The 13,445-nt window shown below is 45.1% G+C and overlaps 1 protein-coding gene across 1 annotated transcript in view; it reads left to right on the top strand.

Moving 5' to 3' along the window:
- Window positions 1-8,896, top strand: part of LOC122806874 (actin-related protein 2/3 complex subunit 4) — a 143,861-nt gene extending 134,965 nt beyond the window's left edge. Inside the window, exon 6 of the mRNA XM_044077646.1 lies at window positions 7,868-8,896. Within this exon, the coding sequence (XP_043933581.1) occupies window positions 7,868-7,873 (6 nt within the window). The 3' untranslated portion in view covers window positions 7,874-8,896. The remainder of the gene's footprint in view (window positions 1-7,867) is intronic.
- Window positions 8,897-13,445: the final 4,549 nt, after the last annotated feature.

The raw sequence follows: 13,445 nt of genomic DNA, 5'->3' as shown, positions 1-13,445 counted from the left end.
GAGCAGAGCCCCCTGAGCCAGTTTCTTCAGATTACTCCTTTGATGATTCAGATAATACAAACCCTCCAGAGGGCCCTTATTCTCCTTATGAGGACTCTGATGCAGAAGACTCCATTCCTTCTGCCTCTCCGCCTGAGGAATTTTCTTTTGGGGAAACCTTGCATGCTATGAGGGAACAATTTCAATGGCAGGGCCAGGATTTTTCAGACTCTAGGAAAAGGCTTAGGACCTTTTTGCATTTGCCACAGCATAGGCCTTTAGCCATTCCTCCAGTACTCACTGTTGTGGATGATGCATTTAATGATGCTTGTACTGCTCCTGATTCTCTTCCTCCGGCCCCTGCTATGCCCGACCGGTACTACAGGGTTCCGGACACACATTATCATTTGTATAAGGCTCCTTTTGCAGATCCTGAAACTATCTCCCAGGGACCCAAGGCTGTAGCAGCTACCTCTGCCAAAACCCTCCCTCTGAAAGGGAATCTAGGGCCTTAGAGAGATGGGGTAAAAAAGTTTACACTTCTGCTACTCTTTCGGCTAGGGCCTTAAACTGTCAATTCCACATGATTCAGTATCAGGAATTTATGTTAGATCAGTTAACTAAAAAACTGTCCTCGTCTGAACCATTAGACAAAAAATCTGTTCAGGAAATGGTACATAACATTCAGCAGGTCAGTAATCATTCTTTAAAATGCGGCTATGATGCACTGGAGGCTTCCTTTAGATCAGCTATGACTGGTACAGTGATCAGAAGGCATGCATGGTTAAAAGAGCAGTCCTTACCAGACCATGTTAAATCAAAGCTCCTAGATGCTCCCATGGATAAGCTCAATTTGTTTGGCTCCTGCACAGCAGGTGCTGAAGAAGGTGGAAGAGAAAGCAAAATTTGTCCAGACAGTCAAGGATTTCTTACAGGTCCAGCCTCCAAGGTTTAGTAGGAACTGGCCTTCCAAGAATTGGTCCTTTCCAGACACCTCCAGAGCTCAGAGAGGCAAGAATAGGCGACCAAGTAGAAGGGGTCAATACAGAGGTGCCTACTGGGTACGTCAGTGGCAGCCTAACAACCAGCGAGTACTGCCACAGATCCAGCCACCACCACTTCCACAGGACAATCACAGTGACTTGGCTCTGAGACCGCCTACCAGGGAACAACTAGAAGCACCCTTAGGCGGAAAGCTAGCCTTATTTTCAGTAAACTGGCATCACATCACAGGAGACAAATGGATTTTACAGACAATAGACCAAGGTTACAGGTTTCACTTCCATACTCTACCAAGGAAGAGAGGAATGCCAAACCTACCTCCAAATCAGAAGACAAAAGCTCTAGAACAAATACACCACTTACTAAGGATGAGAGCTATAGAAAGGGTACCGTCTATGGAACAAGGGCAAGGATTTTACTCCAGACTTTTCCTGGTGCCACGAAAAGAAAACCAATGGAGACCTATTCTCGACCTGTCCGCTCTAAACACATACCTCATTGTTCCAAAATTCAAAATGCTGACCCTACAGCAGCTTCTTCCCATGCTGGGCAAGGAGTCTTGGCTGGTAACTCTAGATCTCAAGGAGGCATACCTGCACGTCCCCATACGACCAAATTGCAGAAGATACCTCAGATTTCTTGCAGGATCAGAGCATTATCAATTCTCAGCATTGCCCTTTGGCTTATCTACTGCACCCAGAGTATTCACGAAATGCCTGGCATCAGTAATTGCTCATTGCAGGCTTCAGGGAATTCAAATTTATCCTTACCTGGACGACTGCCTGTTACAAGCGGACAACAAAAACAAATTAGAAAAAGATTTGAAAAAGGTCATTCATCTACTGCAAGCCCTGGGATACACAGTCAATATAAAAAAAGTCAAAGCTGATACCATCCCAAAGGATAACTTTCTTGGGTGCAGAGCTGGACACATCAAATCAAATGGCATCCCTCACAGCAGAAAAACAGAAGCACCTTCCTCTCTATTTCATGGCATTAACAAAGCAGAACCAGCTAACAGCAAGGAAAGTCCTGCAAGCCCTGGGTTACATGGCATCCTGCATAATATTGATTCCACATGCCAGACTACATATGAGAAAGTTACAGTGGTACCTAAGGAATTTATGGTCTCAGCACAAGCACAGCCTAGAAACCCAAATTCCAATAATTCCATGCCTGAAGCAAGAATTCCAATGGTGGGCTCAGGCCTGTCAATCTATCAAAGGGCTGCCCTTCCACAGCACTCAACCAAGCCAGACTATCACAACGGACGCCTCAGACCTCGGTTGGGGGGCACACATGCTGGACAAGTGCATACAAGGCTTATGGACTCAAGACCAGCTGAACCTAGACATAAATCAAAAGGAGATGCTGGCAGTAAAACTGGCAATTCAGACATTCAGACCATTTCTTCGACAGGGTCAATTGCTGATAAGGACGGACAACACCACAGTTATGTGGTACATCAACAAACAGGGAGGCACACATTCATACCCACTATGCCGGATGGCAATGGACCTCTGGAATGTGGCCCTGAGCTTCAACATTCAGTTACAAGCAATATTTGTACCAGGAAAAGAAAATATACTAGCAGACATCCTAAGCAGAACTACCACGGATGCCCACAAATGGATGTTACATCCAGACATCTTCAAATCCATTACAGAGAAATGGGGACTACCAGAAATAGACTTATTCGCATCCCCACACAACCACCAATTGAAAAAATTCTGCACGAGGGCATACCACCCACTTGCTTGGAAGGTGGACTCCCTGTTTTTCATTTGGAAAACCTGACAGCATATGCATTCCCACCTCTTCCTTTGATGCACAAGGTGCTATTGAAGATCAAAGAAGACCGTCCATGGATCATCCTGATAGCTCCAGACTGGCCGAGGCAGCATTGGTACCCATTACTGAGGAGCATGTCTCGGGAACAAATATGGCCTCTGCCCCTAGTTCCCTTACTGTTAACACAGAACAACTTCAAAACCCTGCATCCAAACCTGAAAACACTGCAGCTGGCTGCCTGGAACATTGCATAAGACAAATTTAACCCAGATTTATCTCAAAGGGTTAAAGACATTATCTTGGAGGCTCGCAGACCCTCAACAAGAAAAACTTATTCAGCAAAATGGAAAAGATATCTCATTTGGAGTGCAACAAAAGGAGTAGATGCATCATTGGCAAACATAGCTAACATCCTGGAATATGTAGCAGAGCTTTTCCACAATGGTCTGTCTTACTCCTCCATTAAGATTCATGCATCAGCAATTTCAGCAGAATACAACATGGCTCCTCCAGTCTTTTCTCAACCTCTACTCAGACAGTTTCTCAGAGGAATTAAAAATGTAAAACCACCAAGGAAACCACCATTGCCTACATGGGACTTGAACTTTGTGTTAGAAAAGTTAACACTCCCCCCTTTTGAACCAGCAGCAACAGCAGAATTACAGTACTTACCTTGGAAGACTGCATTCCTGCTTGCAATCACTTCAGCTAGAAGGGTTTCTGAATTACAGGCATTAATGGCAGTACAGCCCTTCCTTATCTTCCATCAGGATAGAGTGTCCATGAGAACTAATCCTACCTTTATGCCAAAAGTGGTCTCCAGAGTATCTTTAAACCAAGCAATACACCTACCAACATTCTTCCCCAATCCACAGAACAGGGGGGAAAGATTGCTGCATACCTTGGATGTACACAGACAATTGCGCTACTACCTGGACAGAACCAAGAACTATAGAAAAACTGACCAGCTTCTGGTAGCATATGCCACAGGAATGGAAGGAAAAGCAATTTCAAAACAAACAATCTCAAAATGGATAGGAAATTGCATTAGATTTTGTTACTCTTTTCATGGAAAGGCAACTCCAGAAAACATCAGATCTCATTCCACAAGGGCTACAGCCACTACTACAGCTTTCTTACGAGGAGTGGCTACCAAAGACATTTTAGAGGCTGCTACTTGGAGCTCCGTGCATACATTTGCCAAGCATTATAATCTGCCTTTATACTCCAGATCCCGAGCAGGTTTTGCCACTGCTGTTTTGCAAGGGATCTTAACTACACCATAAACTCTTAGTGCCTCCTTAGTGCCTCCTCCCCCAGTTTGGCTATGGTATTCTACCCATTTGTAAGGACTGCAGATGCATCCTTGAAGGACATAGTACAGTTTTGTACCTACCATAAATGTAGATGTCCGAGAGGTATGCATCTGCAGTCAGGATTACCCACCCTCCTTCCCCTCTGTGGTACTCCTAGGGTATTTGCCCATCTTGTAGCTAGCTGAGGGAAACTATTATGGTGTATTTGTTTGTATATATGTGTTTATTTCTATTTGCTCTCTATTGTTTGGAAACATTTGCATTTATCCAAATTTAGCCTTCCTAGAGGGCACCTGGCATCTGGGGCAAGAAACACTGAGGAAAATGGCTTCGGCTGATGCCTTTATACCCGCTGAACTGCAGCTATGACGTCGGGTGAAGTGCGACATCAGCCGAGGCCAGACCCAGACTTTGGAATCCGGCCGACCGAAGGGCTGCCTGAGGCCAGGACAACCCATTTGTAAGGACTGCAGATGCATACCTCTCGGACATCTACATTTATGGTAGGTACAAAACTGTACTTTTCTCTTATTCCAGAGAGAAACTGAGCAAAATTCTTAGTGACTTCTCCGAGCTGATGAAGGTAGGGCCGAGTCAGTCATTCCTCTGCAGCTGGTGGCAACAGGAGAGCCAGTGGTCCCAGCCCTTTGTTGCAGACATATCACTCAGCAGCAAGGAACACTGTTGCATCTGAATCTCGAGTGATTTCACTCCCATCCAGGAAAATAAAACAACAAGGCTGGTAACACACAGCTACATATTGTCAGACGTATCTTATTTTCAAAGTGGGAATGCCATACCACAGGCATACTTAGCAAAGTGAAGTACATTTTTACTCCTGTTGTATGACTAGGAGGAAAGGTTCCCACCTTTTGTCTCATACCACCTAATGTCACAGTGCGTGTCAACATCATTTATGCATGATCTGTCAATCTCCTTTCTAAAAATACATCTTGCAAGCTGAGTTCAGAAAATACTTTTTTTTTTTTTTTCTTCTTCTCATCTTGCACGTTGTGTGGATTTGCAGTGACAGCTGAAGTATTTTATTAACAGAACCAAGGACTTCAAACTCAGCAGTTGTCTCTGTCTCTGGCTCTTCATACCATGCAGAAATGATCGACTAGTGTCTAAGTGAACACTTTTTCCAAATGGTTGTATCACATATAGGGTTGTATAGGCCCTAGGGCCGATAGCCTAGAACCAACCTATGAACATTCTGCTTCAGCAAGTCACAGCAAGACCCTGCCTGGGGCAGGTCAGAGCTCTTGCCACAAGAGTGCCTGCTAGCATTGCTGCTTTCAGCTATCCCTTCCCAGAGCATTTGTAAGGCTCAGACTTGAATTTCAAGTCATGCCTTCTTTAAGGATTAGACAGAACACATCCATTCCAGAAGGAGTTGTTTAATAATTGAATTTATTAACAGGTATGTTCCTGCCTTCCACCCGTTATGCAGTGCACGGGTCATCGCACACACTGGTACTTGCATTCATCTTATGAATATGGTGCTCACAGTAACAGTAGGCATTCAAATAGAAAGAGTCTTTACTGCAGTAATGACTTCAACCCTTCTCCTCCTCCCGGTAGTGGTCCAACCCTCCTCCCCACTGGTACTGTCAAAAGTCTGGTTTATGCCATATTGCATTTGTGGTTTTGTTTTGGTGGCTTGAAGTATTTATTGAGTTATTGTACAAGGTTCTCCATTTTAGTACTTTCAGGAAAGGGAAGCTTGCTCCCCCTTACATTTGGGTTTTTGATTTTTCTTAAAACTAGAAGTAGTAATAATTGTTAGAAACCTACTTTGCAAGGTACTACTGAAGGTAGTGCACATTTAGAGTTTTACTGCAGTGGAGAAGGATGTAACCTTTTGCCCCTTTTGGACATCTTTGTAGATATAGTTTGGGATTTGAAGCTTGGCATTTGCTGACACGTCCTCCCATTCATATTATTAGTGTCTTGCAGCAGTGATCCTGTTATTCAGACTTGTTCAATTATTGTGAGTATATCCTCACATAATGGTGGTGATTTATGAACTGTGATTTTAACTAGGGATAACCATTTTTAGAAGAGGACCAGGGACAAAGGCCCCAAAAGTGTTAACTTGTTTCCGTAACTGTAACCATCCGTGATTAGTGTACTTGTGCTCAAAAAATGCAGGTAACTGCTTAAGAAAAATCTGTAGTATCCTAACTCAACTGTATTTTATTTTGCAGTTTGACTTTTGTTAGTGAATTAGATGCATAACATATTTCAAGGAGTGAATTTTACACCCTCCACACTGCAAAGTTTCTGATTGGTTTGTTTTTAACTATTTGCTTAAGTCAGTCTACATTAGTTTGAGATGGTCCTAAAACATATGCAAGTAACATCTCTGATTAGCTAGGCACATGAAGTGCATAGATGCATTGTTTGAAGTTTGATTTCAGTAAATTGTATGTGTGCCTGTGTATAATATGGAACTTTCTCAAATGCATAACAGGTGAAATTGAGTACACAGAACACTCCAGCATGTCAAGTAGTAGAACTTTGTCTTTAATATCACCAGATAGTGTCATAGACCTGTAACAGACCCCAGAGTTTTGCCAAAAGACTTTCTCCGCGATGATCCCTGGGTCTGTTTGATACACTATTTGGTGATATTAGACTGGTTTCTACTGAGTGCTGGAGTTTGTCGGTCTGTGTATGTATATAAAGTTCACCAAGTGGACTTTATGCATATGGATTTTTTTTTTTTTTTGCTAACTTGCATGCAGTCAGAAAAAGTGAGGGAATACAGTAAGAAAAGCAAGCATCGCAATTGTCAAATAGCCCAACTTCCTGCTTTTATCAAGACCATGTGAGGGTAACAGGTGGGACAAGTAGATCATGGTTTAGATGCAAAAATGTGTAGTAGTGTTGGACTGTCCACAAATCTGCTTGAGGGAGTGGACCTTGATAAAGCTGGGAATGGAGAAGGTGGGGGGACTGTTCACCCCATAAGCTGTCAAGTAACATTGTATTTGCAGGCTGTGAGGAAACCATTTGAATGAAGAAATGTTATGACAGAGAAGGGGATGAACCCAAGGCTAGCAAGAGATACGACTTCCACTGTGCTGGACATGGTGAGGTGGGGTAAGGTTACACATGGGCTAAATGGTACATTTTTTTTGTAGCTTTTTGTTGAAATTAAACATTTTTTGAGAGTAGCGGGGCATTTACAGTCTATTGGTGAAATGTACGTCCTCAAGCTGCTTAAGGGAGCTTATAAGTGGAAGATGGGGAGAATGTGGTTAGAACAACTGCACGGGGATTTAGCTGTAATGACTGGCAGACCTTAATCTCCCTTACACCTGATTGCATGTCTGCATTAGCACTAAGAATGGGGTATCAACTCAGCTGTACTGCTGCTTATAATGTCTGTGGACACTAGCTGTTTGTCATTTGTAGAACTTGTTTGTAGCCTTGGTTATCTCTTCGCATTTCTGATGAGCTTGTACTGAATTTTTGGGACTGTCCAACTTAATGTAGAAAGCAGGGTAGCATTCTTTCATCCATACTGCTTTTGTGAAGTGTTAAGGTTTGAATCTAAAAGTAGAAAGCAGAAAATTGAGGGCATTATCTGAGCAGGTTTTCACAAGACACTTTCTCATTCACTCATTTTTTTTTATTTTTCTTAGAATGTAGCATTAACAATAAAAAGCCAACATTGTGTCACTGTCTCCTGAAAAATATAGTAAAGCATTGTTTATTCAGAACTTTAAAAAATGCACCTTTCACTAAAATGTTTCTACTTTTTTTTTCAGTTTTAAAACATCTCATGGACCCCCTGTATTTCCCCCCAGAATCCAATCCTGATGTCTGCTGAGCTGCTTATCCTAAGAGGAGAGGTAACGCGCAAAGGCTGAACCAGAAGATTTGGGTGGGTATGGGGGTTGTCCCTTTAGGAAGGGCCAAACCAAAAAGAAACAGAGAAGCAGCAGCTTTTGAGTTTTGACTCTAAAATCTTCCCACCTTTGTGGCGTCCGCAAAATAAAAGGAGTACCTTTTATATTTTGGAACAATAAAACAAAGAAAAAAGTTGTGCTTTTATAGTATTTCTTTTATATTAATCTGCTGTAATTTTTCTTCTTCTTGCTAATATTTTGCATTGCATATGGATTGTAAGACTAGCCTAACTGGCAGAGGGATCATTTTTGTAAACATTATATTTGTGGCATTACCATTATGGCTGAGGTGTAGTAAAAAAAAAAAAAAAAGTTGTGATATATTTTTGTTAAGTTGTGAAGCTGGAGCATTCTGGCTGCACAGACCTGTTTGTGTTTCCATTGTGGATGTTCATAGATAACAAGAAACATTGGCAGGCCAATCTGGTTTCAGTTAATGGTCTATGAACTGCAGCAAATAGCAGTGGAACATCTCCTAATCATTCTCCAAGATAAGCATATGTTACTTGCTGTATGGGTTGTAAATTCTTTTGCTTCAGAAATTCCTGCATTGGCACTGTGTGCTCGTAAAACAAGGTGCTGTATCCTTCTGGTGTCTACAGGCCTGGAGGCAAGTGGTTCCACTTTTTCCATTTGTAAGATTTAAACGTTTGCACTGTTGGAATAGAACAAAGGTGTTGATCATCCCTTCAACATGTTTCACTTGGACCTACAACTATAGACCCAACAGCAGCAAAAGGCCTGGGAATTTAGCATCCGTGTCATGAACCATTTCATTTGGAAATGTGCAGCTTGTGTACCTGTTTATTTTATTTTTTTATAATTTTATAGCCCTTGCTGTAATCTTTGGTAAGAATTGCTTCCCATTAAAGCTTATCATTTCCTCTCTTTGACTGTCTGACTTGTATCTGTTGCACAGGCTTCCTGAGTTGTGATATTAAGTGCTTTTGGCAGAACCCTGAATAAAAGTTTAGCTGAAGTATTAAGTCTTACAAGTCAAGCATTAGAGAGAGAGAGAGAGAGAGAGGGGGAAAGTAATTTGTTGATATTAAGAAGGTAAGCTGTGCAAGTAAGAATATTTGCTTCATGCATTGTACAGTAAGAAGTGCTTTTGGAAATCCTGTACGTGGAGCTGGGCAACTCCCTTTACCCTGAGACATTGTGATGCATGGGTAAAAGCGTATAACCACTCACACCATCTTCAGTTCTTTTTGTTTTGTCTGTCATCCGTCTATATACCCCTTCCATAATTCATTCCTCAGTGGTAAGTCCCTTACAGTCTATTTCATTTTTACTTATGTTTTTGAGTGTGTGTTATTTAGCTACTATTTTTGCAGTTTCTAAATTACATTTGCTAGTATTGCTTTCTTTCAAGGTCTTTGACATCCCTGCAAAAATTAACAAATGTGCTTGCCTGCAGAAGATGAATTCTTCAAAGTACTCTTCCCTTGGGGGTGAACCATCATGTCTTCATTTGTCACCCCAGTATGACTGTTAATAAGGTGACGCTGATTAGAAGGGGCAGAAGCACTGGGCTTTCCTCAAGTACAAGAAGTTATTGGCCTTTGGGTAACCACCACCTGTTTTTTGAAGGAGCCTTCAGACTTGGGAGAAAAGTACCACCTTATAGAGAAAAAAAATGCAGAGAGAATGGATATGCCTAAAACTATGTGAAGTCTTAAGGATGCCATCAGACCCACCAAAGTCTGAGGATGTTGATTTACTGACTTTCTGGTCTATGGTCTGCCACTTTGGTTTTCCTTCCTGCCATGACTTGTTCACAGGTAAACGGGTAATGCAGTTACTGTTTGTATCCAAGCCTTGTGTGGAGCAGTCAAGATCTCCGGGCTGAAAGCTAGATGTTATGTGATCCTATCTCGCCTACATTCTGTACTGATGGGTTCGGAGCCGATCCTCGGCTTTGACTCTGCACGCTATACTATAGAGCGAAGTCTCTAATTGGCTGAGCTATTCTACATCCCAGGATGCACCACCACTACTTCCCCAGATCTCGTTTGCCACTTGACAGCAATAGACGTGGTCTCGACTTGGCTGGGCTAAGTACTCTTTACTGACTAATTTCCTGTCAGAATTTTGATAAATTTTCAACCAAAAGCTGTTTTAACAGCTACTAAACGTTTTTTGTAGAGTTTGTGTGAGTTTGAGTTTGTGTGGATTGTTGTTAGCGTTAGGTTCCTGCTTAATTAGTAGGGATTCCCTCACGCTTTTTTTTGGACATTCATAAGGTCTTTTTCGTTACAAAATTGTTTGTTACAAAATTTTTTGTGTCTGGTATTTGTCTCTACACGTCGAGGTTCCATTTTAGTTAGAGGGGCCTTGCCCTCGTTTTCTGCTAGAGCTGTGTTACAACTTTTTTCACCTGTGTGAGTTGTGGGCCTATCCTGTTTAAGTTAGAGGGGTTAGGCTTTTCTGTGTTCTCAGTTACCTTGATTTTTGTGTGTGTATTTGTTAGATATGTCGAAGGAACATAGGCCTTCGGGCTTTAAGAAATGTACCAAGTGTGGGTGCAAAATGTCAATCACGGATGATCACTCTCTGTGTGTTTATTGCTTAGGCCCCAAACACCTTCAAGAGTCGTGCAGTGTATGCCACGCTTTTTCTTCACGTGTCCTCCAAGAGAGGAAAAACAAATTAATATTGAAAGGGCTTATCACCCCTTCTTTTGAAGAGGCTTTATCTTCTTCTCCCTCTCCTTCCAAAAAGAAGAGGTCTTCGGCTCCGACCAGTCCGTCGGAGCCGACAGCAAAGAAATCAAGGCAGGCTTCTCCGTCGGCTCCACGGACTTCGGAGCCGAGGTCAGAACGGTCTGCCTCGATGCCTCCAGCCTCGACTCCTCTGTCTTCGGAGCAGAGTGCTCGAGCATCGAGAGGTGGGTCACCTTCTCCGGCTCCATTGGTTTCGGAGCCGAGAAAGGTCGCTCGCTCAGACTCTTCTACCTCGGCGCCGAAGTCCCTGTCGGCTCCGAGGGAAATTGCTGTACTGGTGGAATCTCCCTCGGCGCCAATATTACTCAAGACTATTCGGAGCCGGTCCCCCAGTCTTTTGGAACTGGCGGAGAAGTCAACTCTGGCCCGATCGGTCTCTTCTCGGTCTTAGAGGATGTCTGATTCGGATATAGACAGGGTGCTGCAAAGGCGGTTCCAGTCTCCAGTTTTCCAAAAATTAGTCTCTGCTCCAGCCCAGTCTGCTTCGGAGCCGATCATCCACCCTGTGGTATTGGTGGTTCCTCCAACAGCCTCGGCGCCGTTGGAGTCGGTGCTAGTGGAGCCAGTGGAGGTTCTCTGGTCGGCTCCGACCCTTACTCCAACCCCGACCTTCGGGTCGGAGTTCGGTACACGGACCTCCTCGGTCGGCCCCGGGGATGACGTTTCGGGTCCGATGCTTTCGGTCCCGAGCCTCCCTCTCGGTGCGTCTGCTGCGGGAGTGCAGTCTACTGTTGTGGCCTCGGGGATCGGACCTTCCCAGGACTCGGGGGGGGGGGGGGGGTTCCGGCCTTCAGGGCCATGAGGAGTGCTTTGGCCAAATCTTCCTTGGCTACCTCCACCATCTCTCCGGCACCTTCCCTTGGCATGGAGACTAGTTCCTTTGTTGTCCCCCTGTCTCAAGACAGCGGAGCCCTGGGGCCTGAGGTCACCCCCATTGGGGATTCCTTCCTTCCTGGGGGACCTTCCGAGGCTTCTTCGGAGGAACCTCCCAGGAAGAGACAGTGTAAGAGGAAGCACATCGACTCGCCTGATGAGTCTCTCACATCGGACACCGACCTCGATGATGCGGAGGGGTCCCCCAAGTCGTCCTCAGATGATGTCTCCTTTGTGGACATCTTAGAAATCCTCAAGCATCGAGGCGACTGGCAGTCCAAACCCCCTTCTGCTGAGGAGTCTGTCTTCCTCAAGGCCTTCGGGGCTCAGCCTTCCGCCTCCTGGGTGTCTCCGCCCTTCGATGAGCTCCTGGATTTGATCTCTCGAAGGGCGTGGGAGCACCCGGATTCTTTGGAACCGGTGCCAGCTCACCCGAATAAATTTCTGTCAGCCCCCCCCCTGAAAAGGAATTCTTATCTAAAGGTGTGGCCGTAGATGCCCTGGTGGTGGCATCTGCTACCCAGCAAGATGTGGCAGAGGCTTCGACGTCCGTCCATCCTCCTAATAGAGTCCAGGAGTATGGATCGGTACGGCAAGCGCACCCTTACTTCAGCAGCCTTTACTTTAAGGTCTCTGAATTACCTGACGCACTTCACCAGACTTCAGAGGGATCTGGTCAAGGAGCTTTCAGATACCCTCTCTGGTAACCTACCTGAGCAGTTGGCCCAGACGGTTAGCTCTCAGTTGGCTACCCTGTCATCTATATCGAACTCGTCCATGAGGCTCATTTCATATGCGGCCGAGGGGGCGAGTAGAGCGGCGGGTACAGGTGTTGCTCTACGGAGACAGGCCTGGCTCCGCCTGTGTCATTTTGCGGAGGCCTTCAAGTCTTCCTTTGCCGACGCTCCCTTTGATGGGTCCTCCTTGTTTGGACCCAAGGTAAAGGACACCTTGACCCGCTGTGAACAAGAGGGTAAGACTTTGACTGCCGTAGGGGCACGGTTTTCCACTCCCTTCCGGCCTTATCCCAAGGCTAGAAGAGGGGGAAAATGTGGTTCCGCAAATCTCAGAAGACTTACCCCTCACAGCAGGATGATCCCCCTTCTAGAGGCAGAGTGGGGGGAAATTTTTCAGGAAGACGCCGTCCCAGAGGCGGCAGGGGTCCCCGCAACACTGGAGACCGCGAGTCCTTTCGTGGCTCCTCAACCTTCCAGCAGCCCTGAAGGATTGCCCGACTGCGCCGCTCCGGAGCCAGTCGGGGGTCGTTTTTCGAGGCACCTAAAGGCCTGGGAGAATATCACCCAGGACCGATGGGTGCTCTGGATCATTGCCGGAGGTTACAACATCCCCTTTTCTCAGCCCCCCCACCATCCCGGAAAATCCCGGACCCCCCCACCCAGTCAACGGGATCTCGCAGCCATCGAAATTTCAAAGCTGCTTCAAAAAGGAGTCATCCAACCGGTCCCCGAAGACCAGACCGGATTAGGGACTTACTCAAGATTCGTTTTGGTGCCAAAAAAGACCGGGGACATGAGGCCCATCTTGGATCTCAGCAAGCTCAACCGTTCTGTCAAGAAGTCCAATTTCCGGATGGTCACCTTACAATCCATTCTCCCGCTGCTGGAGAAAGGTGTTTGGATGTGCTCCATAGATCTCAAGGACACCTATTATCACATCCTGATAGATCAGGCATCCAGGAAACACTTGCGCTTCAGCCTGGGAGACTGTCATTACCAGTTCTGTGCACTGCCCTTTGGTCTCACCACAGCCCCCAGGGTGTTCACCAAATGTTTGGCGGTGGTGACTGCTCACCTGAAAAGTCTAGGATTCCAGGTGTT

The sequence above is a fragment of the Protopterus annectens genome, chromosome 7.part0 (genome assembly GCF_019279795.1).
Source record: "Protopterus annectens isolate FY-2018-M chromosome 7.part0, PAN1.0, whole genome shotgun sequence".
NCBI lineage: Eukaryota > Metazoa > Chordata > Ceratodontiformes > Protopteridae > Protopterus > Protopterus annectens.
This window is presented reverse-complemented; position numbering and strand designations above follow the sequence as displayed.